Raw genomic sequence first — 26,440 nt, 5'->3', positions numbered from 1 at the left:
TACACACACACACACACACACACACATATAACAGTCAGTGAGTGAAATACACATTTTTATAGCAAGAAATATATATTTCTCTCTCTCTTGTGCTGTATCTACATTTATCTATACATTTATCTACATTTATATGTAAAAAAGATTTATACACACACACACACACACACACACCCAGATACACATAAATATAATAATTTTTTTTGCCTTTTTTCCAAGAATCAAGACACATATATACATGATAAAAATGATTATAAACGTATTACACCACCACCATCTCCCAATCTCTATTTTTGATGTTCAGTTTTTTTTCCCATAATTTGAAAGTACCTGTTGCTCTTTAGACTGTGTGTAAACACAATGTAAACTCAGAGAAAAGTCTGGTTCCATTGCCTTACAGCAAAAGTAAAGTATGTTTTTTCCTTCTCCTGCAAGGCTGGGATTTTGGAGAAAATGAAAGAAGCCTTGAATACAGAGGCACTTTTGTGGATTTGAACAAGAAAGGCTGTGAAAAAAAGAATAATTCTGGTGTTCGTACAACACATCCCGATTGGATCCTACATTCTGGGAGAAGGTGCTGAAAGTACATGCCCAGTAAAAAACAGTACATGCCCAAAAGTTATACTGCAAGATGAAGAAGACAAAGTGCAAAGTCCGGTGGAGGTGCGAGACGAGCCATCAGCTGGCGGCGGGAACTTCAGACCTGCCTGTTTGTGTAGGTGTGTTTGTGTGTGACCAGTTTCCTCTGTGGCGGCTCCTCCACATCACACTGTTTACACAGCAAACGAGGACACAATCCTCATGCAAAACAGACACGTACCACCCCCCCCAACACACACACACACACACACACACACACACACACACACATCTGTGCCCTCTGAATTACGCACCTTACTGAATTTAATCAATTCCATCAGCAAATGAAGTGAATCTGTTCAGGTCATCCTCTCGTAGCATCGAAGGCCCAGCCCCACTTCACCCCTCACCCCCAATGAGCCATCCGTTTTGCGTGTTCACGTTTAGGGGTAGGGTGCCCTGATTCTCGTTAAAATAGAGGGGTAGGGCGAAGCGTTAGGGCTACATGGCCCTCCAAACTGAGCCGGGCAAGGCGGCTGAACAAGACACCAAACAAACCCACAAATGTGAGAATTTTCTACATTAAAAATTTACGATAACCACCATATATGCCAAACAGTGTTATGAGGGGGGGGGGGTGCAAGACAGCTGCAGAAGAAACCAAAGAAACCCACAAGTGTGAGAATTTTCTCCATTAAAAATTACACCACCACTGAATTATCTTAGTCTAACGTTATTTTAATGTGTTATGGTCCTCTACTTCCTAAGAAGCATAAACACAAAACAGTACGCCTCGATCTCAGAAGTTAGCTACTTAAATTTCCCGTTCCACCTTAAATAGTCCAGCAGTTCTGATGCCTGGAGTGCCAGAATGTAACTGCGGCTCCATTTAAGGTGGAACGGGAAAATTCGAACGAGAATCTGGAGAATATCTGACTTCAGCTTCATATCACTGAAGAATTAGGGGGGGTGATAATAAATAATTGCCCCCCTCTTTGAAGGCGTATGATCCCTAAATGTAACTAAAGCCCAGCAGTGAGGAGCTGAACTTTCCCCTCCTCTGCTGTCCCTGCAGACGGGCAGGGTCGCCTACAGAGCGGCGCCAGTAGCTGTTAATGAAGTGATGCTCTTTTATTAGAGGGTCTCATTTCAGAGGAAGATCTCAACCACTGCCCTGTAGCTCAGCAACAAGGGGTTTGAGTGGCACTAGAAAACAAGGGAATTTACTTTTACAGGGTGCATTCTTAAAAACACTTGAGAAAAAACATCAATATGTTCAAAAAACGAAACTAATTGGTCTTAATTGATGTTAGTCAGGGCTTTCAAGTCTTTTACATCGCAGTACATTATAAGGGGAAGTGTGTGGACTGGCCACAGGGTTATGCACAGCGATGGCCTTTATTTTCTTTACAGTAAATATTAACATTAGTGATCTTACTGCTCAAACACTGAAGTGATTAAACACGGTCATGTATTTAAACAGTACGGCAGCAGAACAACTTCCTGGAAAGTTACCAAGAAACACAAATATTTGCCAGAAGTACTGAAGTATTCTGTCCATCACTCAGAAGAAGTGCAGATACCATCTCCATTGTTTCTTCAATGGATCTTAAGCATATCGTGCAACAAATAGTTCATTAAACCCACAAGTTTACACAGATGGGTTACGGATTTTCCCTGATGGAGAAACCTCCTATCTTCTGGGTTTCATTTTCCTGGCTGTTAACCTTTCCATGCAAAGGGAAAACAGGAGATACAATCTGTGTTTGAGAAGGGAATCTACAGACCTCATGATGTCCCTGAAGCAGATTTAACCTCTTAAACTCCTCGAGACCACTGGTGGTTCCAAACCACACTTGGTCATGTTCTTCATAGCGTTCATACTCCATAAGCTCCATTCAGAAGCTGGGCGTCGTGTGAGGCTGTAGCTCTTCTCTCCAGTCTAATAGACGGTGACGTCATTTTAAACCCTTATAATAAAAGAAGCTGAACTCAGTTTGTTTTTCTACTGAAAGTCGACCCGTTTTTCCCCAAATCTGGGCTCTAAACTATAAACAGACGGCGTCTCTTCAGTGATCTGCTCTGGAAACATCACTTTTAGAGAACAACACAAAGAGCAGCGGAGATTTTTGGCTTTCAGCAGTGAATTATAAGCATATAGTGATATGTGGAGATCATAAAACGGATGTTCTGTTAGATTGAGAGAAAAATTTAAATGAAAATGTTGCTTAACCATTTGGTGACGTAAATTCAGACAGACAAACCTAAATATACCCTGGAGAATAAGAGATTAAAATCCTGCATTTTAAATCTAAAATACATAAAATCACAAAATCCACACTTGTCCCAAAATCATTTCTGAATTTTTTTGTACTAGAGGTCACTAACGGGAACTGCAGTCCGAGTCCAGACCCAGGCGTGGACCTGGACCTATAACCAATAAATTATGGAGAATTATTTCATTTTCACGGGGTGGTCCTGTTTTAATCGGTGTAACTTTTCTAGCCTTTACGGTAGTTTTAGCAGCCAGGAAACTCACAGACCAATCACACGAGTTGTAAAAAACACATGTGAAGCTACTCAGCCAATCAGATCTGTGCGTTACGATGAGCTCTGAGACTGGAGTGAGTGACGCCACACAGGGGAGGGACGAGGAGAGAAGAAGAAGAAGAAGAAAGTGAGTCAGAGGGAAGTTATTCCACATGACGTGATCTAAAAAGAGAAACTGACAGTAAATGTTGGTGAAATCTGACCGAACTGGACTTTATTTGATCTGATGTTCAGTAAATGTTGGTGAAATCTGACCGAACTGGACTTTATTTGATCTGATGTTCAGTAAATGTTGTTGAAATCTGACCGAACTGGACTTTATTTGACCTGATGTTCAGTAAATGTTGTTGAAATCTAACCGAACTGGACTTTATTTGATCTGATGTTCAGTAAATGTTGTTGAAATCTGACCGAACTGGACTTTATTTGATCTGATGTTCAGTAAATGTTGGTGAAATCTGACCGAACTGGACTTTATTTGATCTGATGTTCAGCAAATGTTGGTGAAATCTGACCGAACTGGACTTTATTTGATCTGATGTTCAGTTGTCGACTGTATGAGATGCTGATATTCCTACTCGGCTACTTCAATAAACAGTACATGGCGCTGAATCTTAATACAAGTTAGATGTTATGATGTTCCAGACCTCCGCTTCAGGACATTTTCTCTAACTGGACCTTGAATTTTAATTAAAAACCCCTGCCGTATACGATGGGCGAGTTCCAGACCTCCAGGTCTTCCAGACATGTTGAGACGTTGGTCTAAAACATAATTATTAATACATTCATGGTAGAGAGGCACACACAAGTCAAAACAGTCGCCAAGGAAAACTTACTTTTTTCAGATTTACAGCAACTAAAATTGTGTATAAAAGCTCAGAAGACTCGTGCAGGTTCACTGGTGGTACATAAAATGTCTGTGTGTGTTGTAGTCATGGTCACCCCTGGTTCCCATCACCACCTGAATGACTTTGTTTAGATCCCCATGAGTGAACCATGCAGAAATGTTGAAAAACTGGTGGAAATCTCCTTTAAAAGATTAATAGCTGGATAATAAGCCTGCAGTTAAAGGGGCTAAACGTCATGACGCAGTCTTAAGAAATCTTGAGCTTATCTTCCGACACTCAACATTAGTATCGCTGTGTGTCATGAGCCGTTTCCAGCTGGTCTCCATCTCCTGCCACATTCTGCACACATCTGAGACAATTCAGTTAGCACACAACAAGTATCTGTGAAGGTCCCTCTCAGAACCACCCTTCATATAAGGGTCAGAAGGGAGACGAGCTCCACTGAGTAAATTCAAGATCAACCCTTTTTCAAATATTTAGGGTTCAACGTTTCTAAACCTTCAGTATCTTTGTTTTAGGAGAAAGAACTTGATGTTAATCTTAATTGGGTTGCGGCTTGGAAGAACTGCTGCTGTATAAATTTAAAGTTGGATAAGATTCTCATTGTCATCTGTGTAACTCAGCAACAGTCAGTACATATATGTACATGTTCTGGGCGTGTCTTATCGTGGATGTCTTTTGGTCATTTTAGGTGCGCCACTGACCATCACTGCTGTCGTTGTTGGTGTTGCTATGGGCATGCCTGGGCTTTCTGAACACAGTTCTTGTGGTCTTTGCGTCTGTTTCTTAATAAAATGTTCATCACAAAAAATACGGGGTTCAACTTTCCCTCCAACTTGCCCAGTCGGGCAAGCGACCTGAAAATTCACTGTCCTGAACCAAATTCCTACTTTCCCGAACAAATCTTTGTATTTTAAGGTGTAAATAAACACACATAAGCTAATATATTTAAACCTAATTCCTACCACTGATTTATAATTCTATTTCATTCAAATGAATTCACATTAAACTTATCAATAATTACCAGAGGAAGGAAAAACATACTTTTGCTTTTAATGTAGGTCAATGGAACCAGAATTCTTTCCAAGTCATTTTGGCCCGTTTCTTGTGGTCCGTTTATCATGAAATTTACATACAATGTAAAGAGCAACAGGCATTTTCAGATGATGTACAAAACTGAAAATAACAACAAAAACGGAGATACAAGGTTTTCTTATCGGCAGCGATAAACGTGTGCGACACCAATACCTGAACCATCTGTACCGGTGTATTTATCATGGAGTACTACACCAAACACACAGGCTTCACTGCTGGCCTGTTAATAATTCATTACAAGAGCACTGACGCATCTGGACATAGGGAGGGTTTACACCAATCCCCTGGACGGTTTCCATGAGACACAGCCAAGAGCAGAAGATGAGCTCCTTCACGTCCTCTAGGCTTGCCGTATGCCTCCGAGGAAGGAATTTTGATGAGGGTTAAGAAGATTGAGTGCTCCCTGCGCTGCTCCTGCTGAAATCTTGCGTAACGGTGTCTCATCACTAGTGCTTTCAGTTAGCGGGTTGCATAAGTGGTGCCCAAAAAAAAAAAAACTACCAAGACTAAATGCAGAACCCCGGTGACGTAACCAACAGCGCCCGAAGAGGAAATACACCAGTGAAGTGATTTATGTGAACTTGCAATGCACGATAAGATCAGCGTTACTGTTCTGCTTAATAAATTAATTTAAAATAAGTGTAAATCACAAAATAACATGATCAAGTTAATAACAATGAAGCTGGTCTGAATCTGTATAGCTAAAATTCTGGGCTGTGGTACGAGTGTGACTATACGTGACCTTTACACCTGGCCGTTTTTCTTGCCGTGCCTTTAAGACTATGCAAATTAACTCTATTCTGATTGGCTGTCCTGTATGGGGCCTCAACCAAAAAGCAGCCCAGGCTGAAACACTACTTATAACTTCAGTGTGAGGATTTTCAGGTTTAGTTTACAAAGACTGAACGGTACATTTTGTTTACATCAGACATTTAACTTGGAAAAAGAGGGAATTTCAGATTTCCATGACATGCGCTCCTTTAATTCCCATCAGCCTGCCAGAGTGCTGTCTTTGGCATCTGGCCTCAATAGAACTCATTTGGCTCCTTCTATTGAATTGAAGAGGCATTTTTCCTTCCAGACAAGGAGTTAATCGTATGACGACTGGCAACAAGGCACACAGAAACGTGAGTAGAGAAGACTCGTAATGAGGACCAGGACGTGAAGGTTGGCAATGCTGGAGCCGTAACGCAATTTTCCCTGACTGAAGGGCGAGCAAACTCGCATGCTGGAAGGGGAAAAATAAAAAACACTGTGACGTTATGCAGCGTGAAGATTTTAAACACCTCTAAACACCACCTGATTGTTAGGTTTGATCAAATATTTCAGATTTTTGAGATCGACACATTTTTATATTTTATGTGAGCTCTTTATCTTACACTTATTTATTTACACTGATTAGTACAGCAAAACAGCACATCCTTGTGCAAAGTGGTGATCTTACGAAAGAGTGCAACTGAACTATAAACAAAAGAAGATCACATTAGATGCTTTATTTTAATTACTAACAGTTTGCACAAAACACAGTAAACGAGAGTCGCTCAGAAGAGAGCAAGGGGCGTAACAGCAATAATCTCACGTTGCGATACACACACACACACACACACACACACACACACACACACAGACAAATGATATTAAATAGTTAAAACGTATATGCTCTGTTCAACAGTGTTCAGTGCTGGTGATAGGAACCAGACGTCCACCTCTAATTGCTCCCTCATAGAAAGTTCCTACATTAAATGGTTATGAATTCACTGCATGATGACAGAGATACTTTCAAATGACAGTTTTGAGATTTACTTTAGAGTTTTGTATTAAATACTATATATATATATATATATCCATCCATCCATCCATCCATCCATCCATTATCTAAGCTGCTTCTCCGTCAGGGTCGCGGGGGGATGCTGGAGCCTATCCCAGCAGTCTTCGGGCGGAAGACAGGATACATATATATAAATTTATAAACACATTAATTTCTTGGCACTACACAATAAACCTCAGAAGACTTATTTAGGTTCTCTGGTGGTTCTGGATGGTAAATAAACTGCCTATGTCTGTGTTGTCATGGCGACCCCTGGTTCCTATCACTACCACTGTAAAGAAATCAGAGTCTGTAACTTTCTCTACATGAACCCTTTCACATCAAATCACTCTGGATGACTTTACATCAAATCACGCAGAAATTGTGAATATTTACTGGAATTTCCCTTTAATGCAACGGTTTCCAGCCTCCAGTTCCCAGAGTTCTCTCCCCTGCTACAGTCAACCAATCCCTCATCATGCTACACCCATGTGTTGAAGGCGCTGGCTGAACTAATACTATTACTACTAATAATAAAAGTAAAACGCAGCACAGTAAGAACATGCTGCAGCTTTAGACTGGGATGAACTGCTCCAACAGGGGTGTGCTGAAAAAGGGTTACATAACTTAATGTTCCCATCATGCATTCCGAACAATGCACTGCTCAGGAATCCTAAACATCTGACCAGGTCAACACAGACAAAAAGGCACTGAGAGACTCAGCACAGTCACCGTGTCATTAACCCAGAGCTGAGTGATGATATGAGGAGAAATATCCTGGTAATGGTCTCACTGTGATATTGTTTCCCACTGTTAGTGGTATTGACAGACAATGAGGATTACACACATTAGGGGTATAACACCTGACAAACTGAACAGAGCAGAATTCGCGCGACATCGGAAACATTTTTGTACAGAAACATCAGCCTAAATGATGAGACGTGGGGAGGCTGTGACGAGTGGAGGACGTAGACGCGCTTCCCCATATCTCAGAGAAAATGGTCTAGAAATTCATTTGATCATTTATAACAGTAACGTTTTTGATTCTCCACTTATCAATTATTTGGGAAATCAGCTTTTACAAAGGCCTAAAGCATTAGGAGCGCTGGTCTTCCCGAATTTTAGATTTTATTACTGGGCGGCAAATATGCGCATTCTACAGTTTTGGTTCCAATACGATTCGCTCGCTGTTTTTCCAGTCTGGCCGGAATTGGAGGCCTCTGCCTCAAAACCTGCATCTCTAGCTGCCCTGATATGCTCATCAATTAAAAGGTCCCAACTCAAGTTACTTAAAGACCACTACTGTTAAATCATCTTTGATATCGGAAGCATTTTGACCTACAGTTTCCACTTTGTGGCCCATCGCTGGGCGTCCTGCTTTTTCTCCATCACTGATGGATAACGGGTTTGAGGGTTTGGTCCAATCTGGGGATTAAACGGTTTAAAGATTTATACATGGAGGACACATTTGTGTCTTTTCAACAACTGGTCGATAAATACACTTTACCAAACCTGCATTTTTTTTAAGATATCTTCAGATTCGTAGTTTTGTAAAGAACACAGTTCCTCAGTTTCCCAATTTAACGGTTGCATCCCCTTTGGAAAGGTTTTTCCAATTATCCCCAATTATCCCCCTTTTCTAAAGGCCTAATATCTCATTTATATGGACAGATCCATTTATTACGAATGTCGTCCCTAGATCATATCAAGGCCCTTTGGGAATCAGAGCTGGAGGAACCCGTTTCACAAGAACTTGGGATGGGATATTGCAGAAGGTGCACAGAATCTCTATATGTGCTAAACATGGGCTAATTCAACGTACGATTGGTCACCGCTTCCACTTTACTAAACTCAGACTCTCATATATCACTATTGATCCGACCTGTGATAAATGTGGCCAAGCAGTAGCAAACCCTTGCATTCTTCTTGGTCCTGTCCCTCACTGCCCTCATTCTGGTCTGGGATTTTTCAGTCTTTATCTGCTATACTGGGTCGGACTCTTGAACCAAATGTCTTCAGTGCCTTGTTTAGTGTGTTCCCTGAACCACCCACTCTGAGATCTGTGGAGGTAGATTTTGTTTCTATGGCCGCTCTCCTTGCTAGGCAACTTATTCTTTTGAAGTGGAAATCTCCCGTCCCGGCTTCTCCCTCTGTGTGGATCTCAGAACTGTGTAATGTGGTGAAAACGGAGAAGATTAGAAGCGTTAAGTCGGTTCCATCCAAAGATTTTATAACACTTGGAACCCTTTTTCTGATTACCTAGACAAGTTGTCTTCATTGGACCTCCCTTAAAATAATATTTCAGGGTTTAATTACTACAAATATTTGATATTTGTTTTTTATTTATTTGTTTCTTTGTTTTGGGGTTTTTTGTGCATTTATTTAGATTTTAGCAATTTTTTTTTATCTTTCTTTTTCCTTTTTTTTTAACAATGGTCTTGTTTTGTCCTTTTATCTTTTCGCTGTTGTTGTGTGCGATTTGTCTTGTTATAAACCCAATAAAAAGATTATTTAAATAAATTAATTAATTAAGAGACGTATCCAAAAGCCTTCAATGGTCCCATGTGGCCGTAGGAAAACAAGATGCGAACCAAAGAAGTGACCGCGCCCTTTTTACGGCTCAAACACATTCTGAGTGATGAGCCCGGCTGTCGGTCAGTGAAGCTTCATGTTGGCTCCTGTGATGCTGGTGAAGATGAAGCTGATCAACCGGGAGCGACTGGCGTTCGTTGCCAGTCGTAATTGTTTACCTCTGGATGAGCCGCGTGAAGGATTGGTCCTTTGTGCATGCAGGTCAGTTTAGGAGCTGATCTGTTCAGGCTGATGTCCCATACAGATCACATTTAAAAGATAAACTGAACAAAAAACTGAAAAAAAAAAAAAAAAAAAAAAATCGGATTTGGTGAGAAAATCAGATTTGGGCCACTTTTACTCGCTGTGTGAATGTAGCCAAAAAGCAGCCCGAGCTGAAACACGCTTTAAAACTAGACTGCAAACGGTCGGATCAAAACCGCCGTAGGCTAAAGAGTCGAATTTGGACTTTTGTGACCTCACAGATAGAAAAAATGAAATTTTTCGCTACACTTTTGCAGCGTAGTTTCCATATATGGACTGCATGGACTACAAGGAGTGAACGGTATGTTATAAAACTATAACCACATCTACAGACCACAACCCACGACTTTAAAAAAAACGCGAGGAGATTCAGTTTGTAAATATATTCAGACTGAACTTGTTAACAGGGCAGCGCAAAACACGCTCTGCATGGATGCAAGACGTGCAGCACATTCTCGAAGGCTCTCAAATGAACTGCCACAGGACTGTTGTTTAGAATGCAGGCGCATTCATAAGAGACACTGAGAAGGATTAAATCTAACCTGTGTCAGTCGCACCAGCTTTAACTGGAATTTCTGGACAATAGCTTCATTGTCTAGAGATCGGATAGGCTGTCGCGGCAGGCAACATCCGAGATTGTTAATGCCCAACTGCATCCTCTATACAGGCCCCATTCGATGGTTCAACTACTGAACGGCCCACAGTGTTTCCACTATATTATACACACACACACACACACACACACACACATGTATATATATATACACACACATATATATATATATATATATATATATATATATATATATATATATATATATATATATATATATATATATATATATATATATATATATATATATACACACATACACATACACATACACACACACACACACAGTTTATTTATTTTTAATCTCACTGCTGTCGGAAGAAAACCTTGTATCTCCATTTTTGTCATTTTTCAGTTTTTGACATCATTTCAAAGGACCTGTTGCCCTTTACATTGTGTGTAAATTTCATGATGAATGGAGCAAAAGAAACGGCCCAAAATAAGTTAGAAAGATGTCTGGTTCCACTGACTTTCATTAAAACTACAGTACGTTTTTTGTGCCAATTTTGGAGATACAAGGTTTTCTTCCGACAACAGCGATATACACACACATATACACATATATACATACACACACGCACACACATATACACACACGTATAGGGCACGTGGGGACACTCAAACCCAAAATAAGAAGGCTAAACACTCATGGGCGGGGCTAAACACCCATGGGCGGGGCTAAACACTCATGGGCGGGGCTAAACTGCTGCAGGCTGAATAGGCAGATGTGTGTAAATGTGTTTTTATGACAAACCACACATGGACTGTATGGATGAGGGATGTCCCTTTAAGAATGAACACGTAGCACAATGCAGGGTTACCCGAATTCAGAAAAGCTCAACAGGTAATAGATCAAAGCATAAAAACAGATCATTTACTATAAGACAGCCCTTATGCAAATCACTAAGGCAAAGGCCCTACATTCATCTCTGGTCTGGTTTCGTTTCTCATTTCCAGGCACTGGCAGGAATTTAATTAACAAACATTCTGGAATTAAGTTTGACGGCTTGGCAGCTTGAGAAAAAAAACCCATCTAGGGCTGCCACAATTAACCTCACTGATTTAAACGGGCACGTTTCTCCTACTGCTCTCTCTTACAGTAAGAAGCACACACCCATTAGAGTTGGGCAATATGACAATATCTATAGTTATCGTGATAAATTACGTCATATGTCACAATATGCATTTTTGATCTTACTGGGAATATCATCAGTATTTAAAAGCACTTTTAAGGATTATTATTATAAATACTCGTGACAGCCTTAAGCCAGGCATACACTGCTTTTAGAAAGCTTGTTCTTTGGTGACAGTTCACACTGTACGTTTGAATCGCCCACTGTTTACGGCCAAATCCTGCGATTTATATACGAAAACACTCGGTCCTACTGACATGGCGCGACATGGGTGCTCACATTGCACGCAAAACGTGGCCCCTACAGACCCTCTGTCTACAATGCAGCTGTTTCAAAACAACACACAGCACCTCTGACGTCCGGATCAAAACACTGGCTGAATCTCAAATTGCTCCCTGCTCCCTACATAGAGCCCCACATACTAAAATAGCCCATAAAGTGCATCACATCTCTAATAAATAGCCTTCTGAGATTCAGCCGTGTGTGCACGGTTCCATACTGGACAAACAGTGCACTGTTTTAGCGTAGACGTCAGATTCAGCCATTCACAGACCGCTAAAAAGCTTTCGTAACTGGTGCCACACTGTGCGCTGAAGCTGAAGAGCAGGTGGTCTACAGACAGACAGACAGACAGACAGACGGCTCTGCACGAGGACAAAAAACGCTATTTGTTTGTACCTCGCCATTCAACTCAATTAAACGAAGCAAAGTCGTTATATATGGACGCTGGTGCTGATAATGTGGACGTGCAGGAGCGGCGGCTGTGATCGTGTGTGGTCTTGGGTGCGACTTTAAGAAACTGGTTCGTGAGGAGGCTCAGACTGAGAGACAAGCCACGAACAGAATAGAATAGAATAGAATAGAATAGAATTCAGAGCTAGTGGCCAACTGTGTTTGCACACAGAGGAATTAGACCTCCGAACTTAACCCATCTGTGCAGTGAAACACCACATACACACTAATGTAGAACACACATCGAGCGGTGGGCAGCCCTATCCACGGCGTCCGGGGAGGTTAGGCGTCTTGCTCAAGGGCACTTCAGTCACATGCTAACGGCTGAGGGGATCGAACTGGTGACCGACCGCTCATAAGGCTGGTTCCCAAACCTCCAGCCCACGACTGCCAGACGGAGCTTGTCTGGGCAGTTAATCAGGCATCGTTTCCCCTCTCACACTGCACTGCTGAAATTCGGCTTGATCGTGAAATTCAGTCAAGATCACTCTGCGAATGACGTGTTGTTATGGTCATAGTTCTATTCCCAATAAAGACTTTTAGACGCTTTAAAAGGCTGTGGTCTGTTTTTGCTCGTTAATTATCAGTATCTATTGTTCACAAGTCTATTTTGTCTGCTAGATCAGACAGATTTAGTCCTAAAATCTACATTTCATAACATTTTTATGGATCAGCATCAGCAGATATGTTCACTTAACATGCTGGATAAGGGCATCCGGCCACAGTTCCCATATACGCTTCCCTATTCGATTAACCATCAAAAGAGTTAGTACATTACTCGGTTAATGATATAGTCAATATTAACAACCCTACATCCATCCCAGTACAACATAATGTTCAGTCAGGAAAGGCCCGACTCTAATGACCTCCCTAAATTGTATCACTGGCATGGCAGTGATTAAGAACCAAGCCCAGCACGATGTTGTTTGCCGCCATTCATCCATGGTCACGGACCATCTTACTCAGTAAAGAAGTAAACAAACACAAGACGCAAACATCCGTCTGAAGACGAGCAGCTCGAAATCCCACAGATTTCAATCTCCTTCCTGTCCACTCGTTAAATCTTCCGCTTATTTAAATTAGCGTGTTGGAAATACGTTTCCTTTCTTCATCGCTCCCTTTGAAAGCCACAATAATGAAGATAGACCTGATAGTGGCCTGGCAAACGCATCGTGCACCCTGACTCTTTCAGCAAAAGGGGTAAACAGAGAGAGAGAGAGAGAGAGAGAGAGAGAGAGAGAGAGAGAGAGAGAGAGAGAGAGAGAGAGAGAGAGAGAGACATGCAGTCCTGCATATTAGATTAAAGGTAAGGGAGTGATGTGTGGAGAAATCTGCAGAGCCTATAAATAGATGACCTTCAACCCATCACCACCACAGGCAGGGGTTTACACAAAGGTCTCCATTCAGACAGGCAGGCAGGAGCTGCGTGGAGCACTGGGAGACATTAGACTAAACCTCGCTGAAGAGGAAAGACCAGCACCACCCTACGCACCACCCTACGCACAAGCACTTATTCATGGCCATAAACGTCAATGCATTACCATAGTCCATTCATAAAAAATTAATGAGAACGGATTCCGAAGAATTACCGACGAATGCTGGGCAATACGACCATGTTACATGTAATTGTGACAAATTGTGTCATGATACACTTTTCTATGTATGTATATATATCCTAGGTATGGTCAATACGTCTGGAGCACTGACCACTACAATTATAAAGAAAGCAATTACACCAATGACAGAGAGCAACCAGCATACATTATGTGCAACCTGGCTGGTAATAAGAAGCTGATCGGACGTCATCTTTCTTCACGAGTATAATATTTTTGCACAGACCGAATGAAAACATTTCCTCTGTCCACCTCGTTCCTCTTTGTTCTCAACGGTCAGAAAACTAAATATTTTGACGCATGTGTCATGAAAATGCTTTCAAGCATAGGTGGGCAATATGATAGGTCATCGTTATTGCGATGAACTGTACTATTATCATCGGGATAAACTAAATCGCTGTTGTCGGAACAAAACCTTGTATCTCCAAAAACGGTAACTTTACAGGAGAAGGAAAAAACCTGCTTTATTTTTAACGTAAGTGAATGGAACCAGACTTCTTTCCAAGTCATTTTGGGCCGTTTCTTCTGGTCCGTCCATCATGAGCTTTACACTCCATGTAAAGGACAACAGGCATCTTTAAATTACGTCAGAAACTGAAAAACAGCAAAAATGGAGGTATAAAGCTTTCTTCCGACAGCAGCGATATGCTTGTCTGACCACATCGTGGATGTTGTCCATAGTTAACCCTTTAAAATCCCAGGCTTATTACACACTAAGGCCCAATCCCCTTTCCTTTATTAACCCCTACCCCTTGTTTTCGAGGGTAACTTTGCCCCTTGGAACTGAGCTACAGGGCCGTGGTTGAGATCTTCCCTCTGAAATGAGACCCTCTAATAAAAGAGCATCACTTCATTAACAGCTACCAGCGCCGCTCTGTAGGCGACCCTGCCCGTCTGCAGGGACAGCAGAGGAGGGGAAAGTTCAGCTCCTCACTGCTGGGCTTTAGTTACATTTAGGGATCATACGCCTTCAAAGAGGGGGGCAGTTATTTATTATTCCACCTTTAATGGAGCAGCAGCTACATGTTGGTGCTTCAGGCGTCAGAACTGCTGGGCTATTTAAGATGGAACAGGAAAGTTAGCCAGCTAGCTACCAAGACATCAGCTTATTAGTAGCGATTTTTTATGCTTGTTATGAAGAAAACGACCATAATGAACTAAGATAATAGTTTCTCTCATAACACACTGGAGTGTCTCTGAAAAACCTCTGTTGGGAGGGTCATGTAGCCCTAAGAGTTTGCCCTACCCCTCGATCTCAACAAGAATCGGGACACCCTACCCCTAGACGTGAACGCGCAAAACGAAGGGGTAGGGCTGAGTGATAGGGGCGAGGGGCGAAATGGGATTGGGCCTTAAGCTTATTATTTCAGTAACTACAGGGACTTCAGTGCAAACCGGCTGAGCTATTGTTAGGTTATAGAATCGTAACGTTTGGGTCTGTCGGTGGGCCCTGTCGGTGGGCCCTGTCGGTGGGGTGAGCCCAAGGGCTGCCTCGATAGAGATATTCAGCCCTGTTAGATATTAATTAATGCAGTGCAGCACCAGAATTGCTGAGCAACTGTTGAGTGGCAGTGCTTAAACATGGCAATACTACTGCACTGAGTCTGTGTGTCAAAACACCAAGACATATATTCTGCAGCGTTAAAAAGTCTTTAGGCATCATATGATACGATATTTTTGCCATGTCGCCCCCTCTTGTCAAGTTCTGAAGCTCTCCATGAAAACTAAGGTTCAGACCTAGGCTAAAAACAGCCTATATGCCAACAGTGCCTGAAGAAACTACACTAGCAAAGTCAGGAGAACACAGTTCAATCTGTCTCACAAGGAGGCGTGAGAGAAAACAGGTTCAGATGATGATCGCTGGGCTGCTGCGGTTGCAGTTCACGTTGGCCGTGAAGAGCAGGACAATTCAAAGTGGCAGAAACAACAAGAAGCAAAGGGCAAAATGGTCGTAAACTCCTGACTCCCATCACCTCTACTGTGAACAATCCCCTCTAAATGACTCCGTTTACATTTTAACGACTGAATTATGCAGAAGTTTTAAGCATCAGTGGAATACAGTGCTAATCAGTAACCTTATCTAACCTCTTCAACTCCTCGAGACCACCGGTGGGTCCAAACCACACTTGGTCATGTTCTTCATAGCGTTCATACTCCATAAGCTCCATTCAGAAGCTGGGCGTCGTGTGAGGCTGTAGCTCTTCTCTCCAGTCTAATAGACGGTGACGTCATTTTAAACCCTTATAATAAAAGAAGCTGAACTTTGTTTTTCTACTGAAAGTCGACCCGTTTTTCCCCAAATCTGGGCTCTAAACTATAAACAGACGGCGTCTCTTCAGTGATCTGCTCTGGAAACATCACTTTTAGAGAACAACACAAAGAGCGGCGGAGATTTTTGGCCTTCAGCAGTAAATCGTAAGCATATAGTGATATGTGGAGATCATAAAACACACGTTCTGTAAAATAAATAAAATAAAAATGTACATTTATTTTCACGCAGTTACTGAATAATTCACCTTACGATTTGGTCATTTAAATTCAGATGAACAAGCCAAAATAAACCCTGGAGAATAAGAGGATAAAATATAAATTTCAAAATGCCGAGTATAACATTAATTTTATCCAGTGACTTAAATACTGGCCCTTAAAAAACTAATTATTTCCTATACTGTCTATAGTAGTGTTCTTGTAGCTGCTGAGAATACATGCTGGTGGAGCTCCGTGCCAGAAGTCTAAGAGCGAGCGTGCCAGGGAATTTCCTTCAAGAGCTTCCAGTGAATTTAATTTCTTTTGCTGCGGACAAAGAATTTGATTTCTTTTGCTTTGGCTTCCCTCAACAAAGGATGATAAATCCATGAACTCCAGGCCATGAAATTGCATACTCTTCTTCTGAAAGACGAGACGCCATTCTGGACTTTAAAAGACAAGGCCGGTGCAGAGCACTGACCTGCAAAAAACGATGCCAGTGTCAACACAAAACAGCCCCGTTCACCAAGAAAAAGCATGTCAGACATTTTCTGGACACTCGTTTTGAAACGCTTAGAATAATAAACAGAGTCGGGTTTATTCCGCCAAGTGTGTCATACATACAAAGAATTTGACTTTGTGAGCAAATAAAACACACCTCAGTCTAGACACGTACACAACGCTATTAACCAAGGCTGTGTTTACATTACCAGCTTGAAGCTGCGCAAATCTGAATCTCTACCTGATCTGATGTTTTAAATGACTGTAAAAATGGTTTTAAAAAAAATCCAAACATGCGCATAAAAACGTATTTACATATTGAGGTTTAAGTCTTTTTGCTTTCGTGTGGTTGTTTTATTTTTAAAACCATCTACTTACCCGTCTACCTACCTACCTGCCCACCCACGTACGTACCCGTCTACCTGCCCACCCACGTACGTACCCGTCTACCTGCCCACCCACGTACGTACCCGTCTACCTGCCCACCCACGTACGTACCCGTCTACCTGCCCACCCACGTACGTACCCGTCTACCTGCCCACCCATCTACTTACTCGTCTACCTGCCCACCCACGTACTTACCCGTCTACCTACCCACCCATGTACTTACCCGTCTACCTACCCACCCATCTACTTACCCGTCTACCTGCCCACCCATCTACTTACTCGTCTACCTGCCCACCCATCTACTTACTCGTCTACCTGCCCACCCATCTACTTACCCGTCTACCTACCCACCCATGTACTTACCCGTCTACCTACCCACCCATCTACTTACCCGTCTACCTGCCCACCCATCTACTTACCCGTCTACCTGCCCACCCATCTACTTACCCGTCTACCTGCCCACCCATCTACTTACTCGTCTACCTACCCACCCATCTACTTACCCGTCTACCTACCCACCCATCTACTTACCCGTCTACCTGCCCACCCATCTACTTACTCGTCTACCTGCCCACCCATCTACTTACTCGTCTACCTGCCCACCCATCTACTTACTCGTCTACCTGCCCACCCATCTACTTACCTGTCTACCTACCCACCCATCTACTTACTCGTCTACCTACCCACCCATCTACTTACCCGTCTACCTGCCCACCCATCTACTTACTCGTCTACCTGCCCACCCATCTACTTACTCGTCTACCTGCCCACCCATCTACTTACTTGTCTACCTGCCCACCCATCTACTTACCCGTCTACCTACCCATTTATCCCCAACAATGAACAGTACAGAAAAAAAAAGATAGCTGGCATCTAGTTTAAGCAAATGGGCAGTTTTAAAATCCTACTGTACATCAGGGGCATTTAAAGAGGTTTAAGAGTATCTGCAGCCAACTCTGTCAATTGTTTTATATAAAAACAACTTATTTTTATTTATTTATTTTTACCATTCAAGTATTCAGTGCCTATTTTTGCTGTTGTAGTTTTGGCATATTTTAAATAAACAAACAATGGCCTGTTGGGGTCATGGCAACATCAAGCAAAAAAAAAACAAAAACAAAGCTGGCCGATAGATTTACTGAGATTTTTTAATGCGGCCCTTTTAGTGGATGATCCGACACCCCTGATTTATACTGTTACTGTACAAAACTCATAAAATAACTTCACAGAAGAAGGAAAAAAATTCTTAACTTGCAATGTAAACTAACGCAATGCCATTTTTTAATTCTCAGCGCTTTTGGAGCATTTGAGTTGGTCCACTCGTCATGAAATTTAACATTTTTAATTTCCGATAGCAGCGGCAACACATTGGTCAGCTGTAGAACATGGAGGGAAAGTAGGCTGACAAACACAACAAATGCATGATGTTTCTCACATCGAAGCTGGGGAATAACTCAGTCTGATCCAGCCTTCACTTTCCTGTGGGCGTGGCACTGTTTCTGACAGGCGGCTGAGCTGTATGAAAAATGTGCTCACCAACTGTAGAGACAAACAGGCTTGTTCTCATGACCTGAGGCGCGAGGCTAAATGCACCAGCTGAACACCGGGTCACCTCAGTATGCACAGGCTTTTCTCCTGACAGCCAGCTTAATAACGAGATGCCTGCCAGCTTTGAAAGAGGAAACGGCAGTGAAAGCCTCTCCTGAGCCAGTCACAACGTCAGAATTACCACCAGTATTACTATTACAAGACACAGCGCGGCCATGGCTACCTTCAGTCGGGTAATTCTCACAGAAATCCACAGCTCATGAATCAGCACAGGAATTTACCACACATGACTAAGGCTGATCAGTAGGGCTGAACAATCTGGGCCAAACGTCCAACACTCGCCACTCTTCTGGCCAAACGTCCAACACTCGCCACTCTTCTGGCCAAACGTCCAACACTCGCCACTCTTCTGGCCAAACGTCCAACACTCGCCACTCTTCTGGCCAAACGTCCAACACTCGCCACTCTTCTGGCCAAACTTCCAACACTCGCCACTCTTCTGGCCAAACGTCCAACACTCGCCACTCTTCTGGCCAAACGTCCAACACTCGCCACTCTTCTGGCCAAACGTCCAACACTCGCCACTCTTCTGGCCAAACGTCCAACACTCGCAACTCTTCTGGCCAAACGTCCAACACTCGCCACTCTTCTGGCCAAACGTCCAACACTCGCCACTCTTCTGGCAAAACGTCCAACTCGTCACTCTTCTGGCCAAACGTCCAACACTCGCCACTCTTCTGGCCAAACGTCCAACACTCGCCACTCTTCTGGCCAAACGTCCAACACTCGCCACTCTTCTGGCCAAACGTCCAACACTCGCCACTCTTCTGGCCAAACGTCCAACACTCGCCACTCTTCTGGCCAAACGTCCAACACTCGCCACTCTTCTGGCCAAACGTCCAACACTCGCCACTCTTCTGGCAAAATGTCCAACTCGCCACTCTTCTGGCAAAATGTCCAACACTTGCCACTCTTCTGGCAAAATGTCCAACACTTGCCACTCTTCTGGCAAAATGTCCAACACTTGCCACTCTTCTGGCAAAATGTCCAACACTCGCCACTCTTCTGGCAAAATGTCCAACTCGCCACTCTTCTGGCAAAATGTCCAACTCGCCACTCTTCTGGCCAAACGTCTAAATCGCGATTTTTCTGGAAAAACATCTAAATTGCGGTTCTTCCGGCAAAACATCTAAATCACATTTTCACACCTGAATTGTGATTTTTCTTGCAAAATATCTAGTCGCAATTTTTCTGGTAACATTTCTAAATCACAATTTTTCTGAAAAATCGCAGCTCTTGCAATTTGAAAGTTACACCCTCTTAAACTGCGACTGATAAAAAAACTATTAATCTTGCAGCCCTAATGGTATCAGAGGATGTTTAAATGATCATTAGTAAAGCTAATTAAACACTATTCCAAAGGAACCTCTTACAAACCTGGCACTTTAAACCGTTTAACTGAAATGGTTTTACAGTCTAGTAATTCAGTCCATCTGATGGAAAACGAGTTCATCTCGGGGTGACACTAATTTTTTTTTTAATTCTCCTGAATTATATCACAATATCAAATAATATAGACAAGTTAATGACCCCAGTGTTTCTCAGTGCAGCTACTCTATGCAAAAAAAATGTCTTACAAGCATGGACTGTTCCGTCTTCTGCTCTTAAAAAGGAAACCTTACACAGTATTGTGAATATTAACCAGATATAAAGCACATTTCCAGACTACAGCATATTACAGCACACTATTTAGCTCATATGTAACGTTCAGTGCTCATATAAACAATTTAAAGCAGCCAGTTAATGACCTACACTTCAGTTATCTGAGGCTTTTTTCATCTATATGACAAAAACTAAACATTAATTTTATTCAGTGATACCAATATGGCCCAACTATGCACGACGATTTCTCTAAACGACAGATCATTTGACGCCTCATCGCATTGGAAACCGTGAGAAACAGGTCCACCTAGGCTAAACAGGTGGCAGAGAGTCAGTAAAGTTGGCGCGTGAAGTCGCACCACTAAGGTGTCACTAGGAATGTAAATCTCAGGCAAGACGAGATCATTTTGATTCACGAGGCGATGATTCAACATTTTGCCCATATTTAAAACATTAATACAACAGGATGCAAAACTGTTCCTCTAGGCAACATCTGACCGATACTGCTGACACATTCGGTCTGACAAAGTTTATATTTACTTTCCAACTGACCTATTCATGCTCTGCTAACAAGCATGCATCTCACAGCGACGGCTGCCAAGCTGGACAAGCTTCCCAGAACGCTTCCCATAAAAAAATCCCTTTCAACCTAATGAGACACTGCAGCGCAAAACTCTGTGGTGCAAAACGACCTGCATTTAACAGGCATTGCTCATTTCAGCTCATTTCATTTTGTGCACATCAGTCTGCATTGATATAGTCTAGTTTCATATTGTGTAACTGAGCTAATGTTAAGACTACGTCACTGTCATTCCCAAGCTGCCTTGTCCATTTGCAACAGCACAGTCAGAAACACCCTGGACAGGACGGCAGTCCATCATAGGGCCTGCAGATAAACAATACTGACCTAATTAAGTAGGTCAATTGAAGCCCTACTTTTATCTATTATCTATTTAAATTTTCAGAAACACACACACACACACACACACACACACACCGCTGTTGTCGGATCCAAACCTCATATCGCCAAAATGGTAACTTTACAGGAGAAGGTAAAAACCTACTTAACTTTTAATGTAAGTCAATGGAACCAGAATTTTTTCCACGTAGTTTTGGGCCATTTCTTTTGCTCCATTCATCATGAAATCTACAAATAACATAAAGGGTGACAGGTATTTTCAAATTATGTGGAAAAACAGAAAAACGCCAAAAATGGAGATACGAGGTTTTGTCCCGACAACAGCGATATGCTTTTTTCTGTATGAAAAACACTGTAAAGGGATTCTGTAATAGTTTTAACTGTTCCGTCTATTTGCATATCTGCACACACGCACGCGTAACTTTAATTTTATTTCCACTTTCATACTGTACATTTTTTACTTTTACTTTTTACTACTGTTTTTAGAGTTATTCTTATATTTTCTTTTTTTTTTTAATTCTCTTAAGATTATATTCGGTGACTGGAGGAACAGCAAAGTAAGAATTTCATTGTACAGCGTAACTGCCTGTTCTGCTGTGCATATGACAATAAAACCCTCGAATCTTGAATCTATTTTACTTGTAAATTCTGAGGAAAAGAACCAAAACAACACAGTGTAAAAGAAGTATCATAACATCGATGGCTGTAAACGTACTGCGGTAATGAGATAAAAAAGCAAGCTGCTGTGTCATATAATAAACTGTATATTTCAAATACTCCAAAATACTTTCACTAGTTCATGAATAAAAACACTAGGGGGGGGGGGGGGGGCATATCTTTGAATCTTACTGTGTCGCACTAAGAATTCTGATCACTTAAACTGGGAAAGTACTGAACATTTTCAATGATTAATTTAAATCTGTAAAGCTATTCGGGTTTATTTTTAATTATTCAGACATCAGCCCATCGGTGGGCGGAGCATCAATACATTAACTTACAATAAACAAACATCTATACTGCTCTGCGTGAGCGTAAGAAAAGACCAAGACTCGACCACAAAACAGCGACAGAAAGAGCTCCAAATAAAAACCAAACTTCCACCATGAGGATCGAGACGCACAATGCGATATTCAGGACCATCACACTAATCGGAACCGATGTATCGTCACCCCGCTACACAGTCCGCCGTCAGACCTCTCTCCAGCGTCGTTCCCTCAAGGCTGTGTTGAAACTTCCAGCCCAACCATCGCTTATCAGCTGCTATTGGGTCACAGCTTGGGACAGAGAAGAAAGGTCGCCTCACCTCACAAAGTGGGATTTTAGCGGAATAATTCGCCGCATCCTCTTCATCCGGGTTCCTCCGACTCGTCGCCATCACTTCACTTCACGTAAAAGGCGAACTCCCACTGCAGCCGACATCTAGGTGAACGGCCGAGTAATCCAAATGATCAGATTATGCCGTAAACATCCACCCTGCCTCGCCTCCGCTCTCTTTTGGATGAAAAGCTCTGGGAAAAAATGAGACCTGTTACTCACAAAGCAGGTGATTTTACACTGTTATGCTCAACAGAACCTAAGACACCAGGAAAGAAAGAAAACGTAAAATTATATAAAATATATAAAAAGTTTTTAGAGAATCCACCAACGGTAATCATTAAAGGGGAACACCAGCTGTTCTGCATAGTTAAATGGATGTAAACCAAGTCAAATGTTCACAGTGGTGGTGAAGGGAACCAGACGTCCACCTCTAAACGTTCCCTCACAGAAAGTTCCTAAATGAAATGGTAAAGAATTCACTGCCTGATTTTAGTTTTAAGGGACTAAACTGTATTTTAACCATTATACTTTAATCCATTAATGGGGGAGGGACACATGAAGGGTGTTCTAAGGCAATAAGGAAACTCAGTATTTCAGATTTATCACCATTTTCCATCTTCAACGTTCCATATAAACTCAGGAGACTCGGGTAGGTTCTCTGGTGGTTCTGGATAGTGAGTAAAACGTCTATATTTGTGTTGTAGTCGTGGCGTCCCCTGGTTCCCATCACCACCACTGTAAAGACTGTAGTCTCTACAATCAACCATTTCACACCAAGCCCACTCTGAATGACTCCGTTTACATCTCAAGGGCTGAATTATTGCACATCATTGCACAAAAATCGGGTGGAATTCCCCTTTGAATGTAGAACCACGAGGACAGCCATCCAGCATAATCGGAAAAGCCAGCAGCGCTGAAAAACGCTTCTAACAGCAAAATCGCTGACTCTGTCGCAAAGTGCCACATGGCTTAACTGGGACTCCCTGCTGTTTTCTGGGGGGTTGTTGCTCCAACAATTGCCACCAGACAGGGGCCCACATGCAAATGCACACAGAAGTATTACACTAATATAAATCTTGGCCTCTAGTAAAAGCAAAAGTTTGGCACCTTCTGTATGCTATGTCAGCCAAGTAGACGGAGAATAAGATGAGAAAAGAGACGATTTATTCCCAAAAGAAAATTAAACATCGCTTTAAACGCTGAGGCTACTAAGGATTTAAAGAATTACATTATAGGAAAGTCTTTGTATTCAACCTAGAGCTCTGTCTGCTCTGTTCAAACGAGGTCTAGTCAACATATCAGACCTATAACCAGCACACTGCATTCACTACAGCCTGGCTTTATGCTCTCAAAGGGAAACTCCATCGATTTTTCAAAATTTCTGCTATATGATGTGGTTCAGATGTAAACAAAGTCATTCAGACGGGGTCGATCCGTTCCAGAGAACTTCATGAGTCAGAACTGTTCACAGTGGTGGTGATAGGAACCAGACGTCCCCCTCTAAAAGCTCCCTCGGAGAAAGTTCCTACACGAAATGGATATGAATTCACTGCCTGGGGTCTATTTGTAGTTTTAAGGGACTAAACTGTATTTTAACCTATTTATTTAACCCATTCATGGGGGAGGGATACATGAAAGGTGTTCTAAGGCAACACAGTCCCCACAGGAAACTTATTATTTCAGATTTATCACTATTTTTCCATCATCAACATTCCACATAAAACTCAGGAGACACGTGTGGGGGGTTCACTGGAGGTTCTGGATGGTAAATAAAGTGTCTATATCGGTGCTGTAGTCGTGGTGACTCCCTGGTTCCCATCACCACCACTGTAAAGACGTCTGAACCATTTCACACCAAACCCACTCTGAATCACTCGGTTTACATCTCAACCGCTGAATTATGCAGGAATTTTGAAAAACCGGTGGAGTTTCCCCTTCAACTTCAGAAAAACACCCCCCTTGAAGACAACTAGGTAATAATTAACGTTAACTTAGAAGTTGGTGGGCTTTTCGACTGAGTTCTGAAACCCAAACCAAACTCAAGACAAATCAAAAACTTACTGTTAAGCTTCTCAACCTCGAAAAAATAAAGCTTGTTCGAATTTTCCCGTTCCACCTTAACTGGTGAATGTAACTGCTGCACCATTTAAGGTGGAACGGGGAAATTCGAACAAGAAGCTGGCGAATAGGAAACCCAACTTCAGCCTCGTCTTGCCGCGGCTTCTCATAAGACACAAACAAGCGCTTGAAGTGATTTCTCAGGTATATAATATGAAATATGACTCGATAAATGACCGCTTTAAGCCGCTCGTTCAAAAAACCACAATAAAACCGAAGCTGTAAACTCGCGGCTACTAGCCATTAGCTTAGCACCGCCGCTAACCGCTATTGTGTTGTGAGTGAGTTGCGGTTTTACCTGTTGGCAACGGAGCGCTGAGGGAACGTCCTGAACGCCCATTTAAAATCCAATAAACGCTCTCAACTCAACGGAAAGGACGGCAGAAGTCCGTTTTCCAACTCGCTGTAGCGCCATAGCTCCGTTTTAGCGAATATCAAGAACTTAAAAACGCGGTTTCAAAGTTTTCGGCTCGTCGGTTTGGAGTCGAATCACACGCTCGCGCGGAACAATGTTGGAATTGTGCTGGCGATGTCCGAGTCCCGAACGAACCGGCTCTTCCGAGTCGTCTCGCTTCGATGAATCAGCCAAACCGATTCACTGCGGTGCACTTGATTTTTTTTACTATATCTCTCTTCGCAGTGTTTATGTCTGTGTTATATAATGAATACAATCATAAATCGAATATATTTGTCCATCTATGTATACCTTCATTTATTTATTCATATATGTATTATTCACCCCCTCCCCCCATTTTGCTTTCTCTTTTCTTTCTATTGATTTTCCTGTATTGGGTTACATTTGATAGGTCAGTGACAATGATCCAGTGTTAATGGTTCTAAATTAACAATACTGATATATTATTTCGACCATTCAACCTCATTAAATCATAGCGAAGGTCTCCACAAAGAAACGTAAACAAACCTCTCAGAACCCACAACGTTCTTTAATCACCCAAACCAAACGTAACATCTAGATAATGTTTGCAACCAAAAATGACCGACTAAAATTCAACGTTTTCCAGCGGTAACGTCGCTGTTTACGAGCAACACTTGTTGAGCATCAGAACGTAAGTGACACTTTGAATCGGATCTCCTACTCATTGAAGCGGTCCGTTCAAAGGAATCGGTTCAGCGAAACGAATCGAACTTCCCATCAATACAAACGTGCTCGAGGGAGGGAAGGGGGCGGGACTTTCAGGATCCTTGGAATCGCCCCGCCCTCTCGCTTGCGTCCAATCAGGCTCCAACTTCACACTTGTGGTTTGAATTTTAGCCAATCGGCAGGTTTCTTACTTGTTTTCTGGATTCAAACCGGTTTTTCTTCCGATGCTCTTCTTTTAAAGAAAGAGCCATTTAATTATTATTAGCTTTCTAAATTCATATAAAGGTCGATTTATAAATGATTTACATTATTTATTTGCATTCTGTCATTTATGTATATCGTTCACTGGGTTTGTACCACTGTTTACTGTTATTAGAAATCACATGTGTTGTAAATACCTAAATAATTAATATGTTATTGTTAATAAATGTATTGTTTTAGTACTATTGTAACAATAGTGTTATTATAAGGTAATTAACTGCATTATATTGATTTTATATATATTGATGGGCGGCACGGTGGCACGGTGGGTAGCGCTGTGGCCTCCCAGCGAGGAGGGCCTGGGTTCAATTCCCCGGCCGGGTGACCGGGGTCTTCTCTGTGTGGAGTTTGCATGTT

The 26,440-nt window shown here is 42.1% G+C and overlaps 1 protein-coding gene across 7 annotated transcripts in view; it reads right to left on the bottom strand.

Annotated features, from left to right (window-relative positions):
- arhgap21b (Rho GTPase activating protein 21b) overlaps positions 1-25,204 on the bottom strand; it is an 87,359-nt gene extending 62,155 nt beyond the window's left edge. For 6 of the 7 annotated variants that reach the window (XM_017703441.2, XM_017703444.2, XM_017703442.2 and 3 more), the window contains exons 1-2: positions 25,019-25,204; positions 22,589-22,793 (exon numbers count right to left, since the gene is read on the bottom strand). In XM_017703441.2, the coding sequence (XP_017558930.1) occupies positions 22,589-22,660 (72 nt within the window). In that variant the 5' untranslated portion in view covers positions 22,661-22,793; positions 25,019-25,204. The remainder of the gene's footprint in view (positions 1-22,588; positions 22,794-25,018) is intronic. The other variant, XM_017703447.2, reaches the window with a different exon arrangement.
- Between the last annotated feature and the right edge of the window lie 1,236 nt (positions 25,205-26,440).

This window comes from Pygocentrus nattereri, chromosome 2, assembly GCF_015220715.1.
Source record: "Pygocentrus nattereri isolate fPygNat1 chromosome 2, fPygNat1.pri, whole genome shotgun sequence".
Lineage (NCBI taxonomy): Eukaryota > Metazoa > Chordata > Actinopteri > Characiformes > Serrasalmidae > Pygocentrus > Pygocentrus nattereri.
Note: the sequence above shows the minus strand (reverse complement) of the source record. Positions and strands in the feature narration are given on the sequence as shown.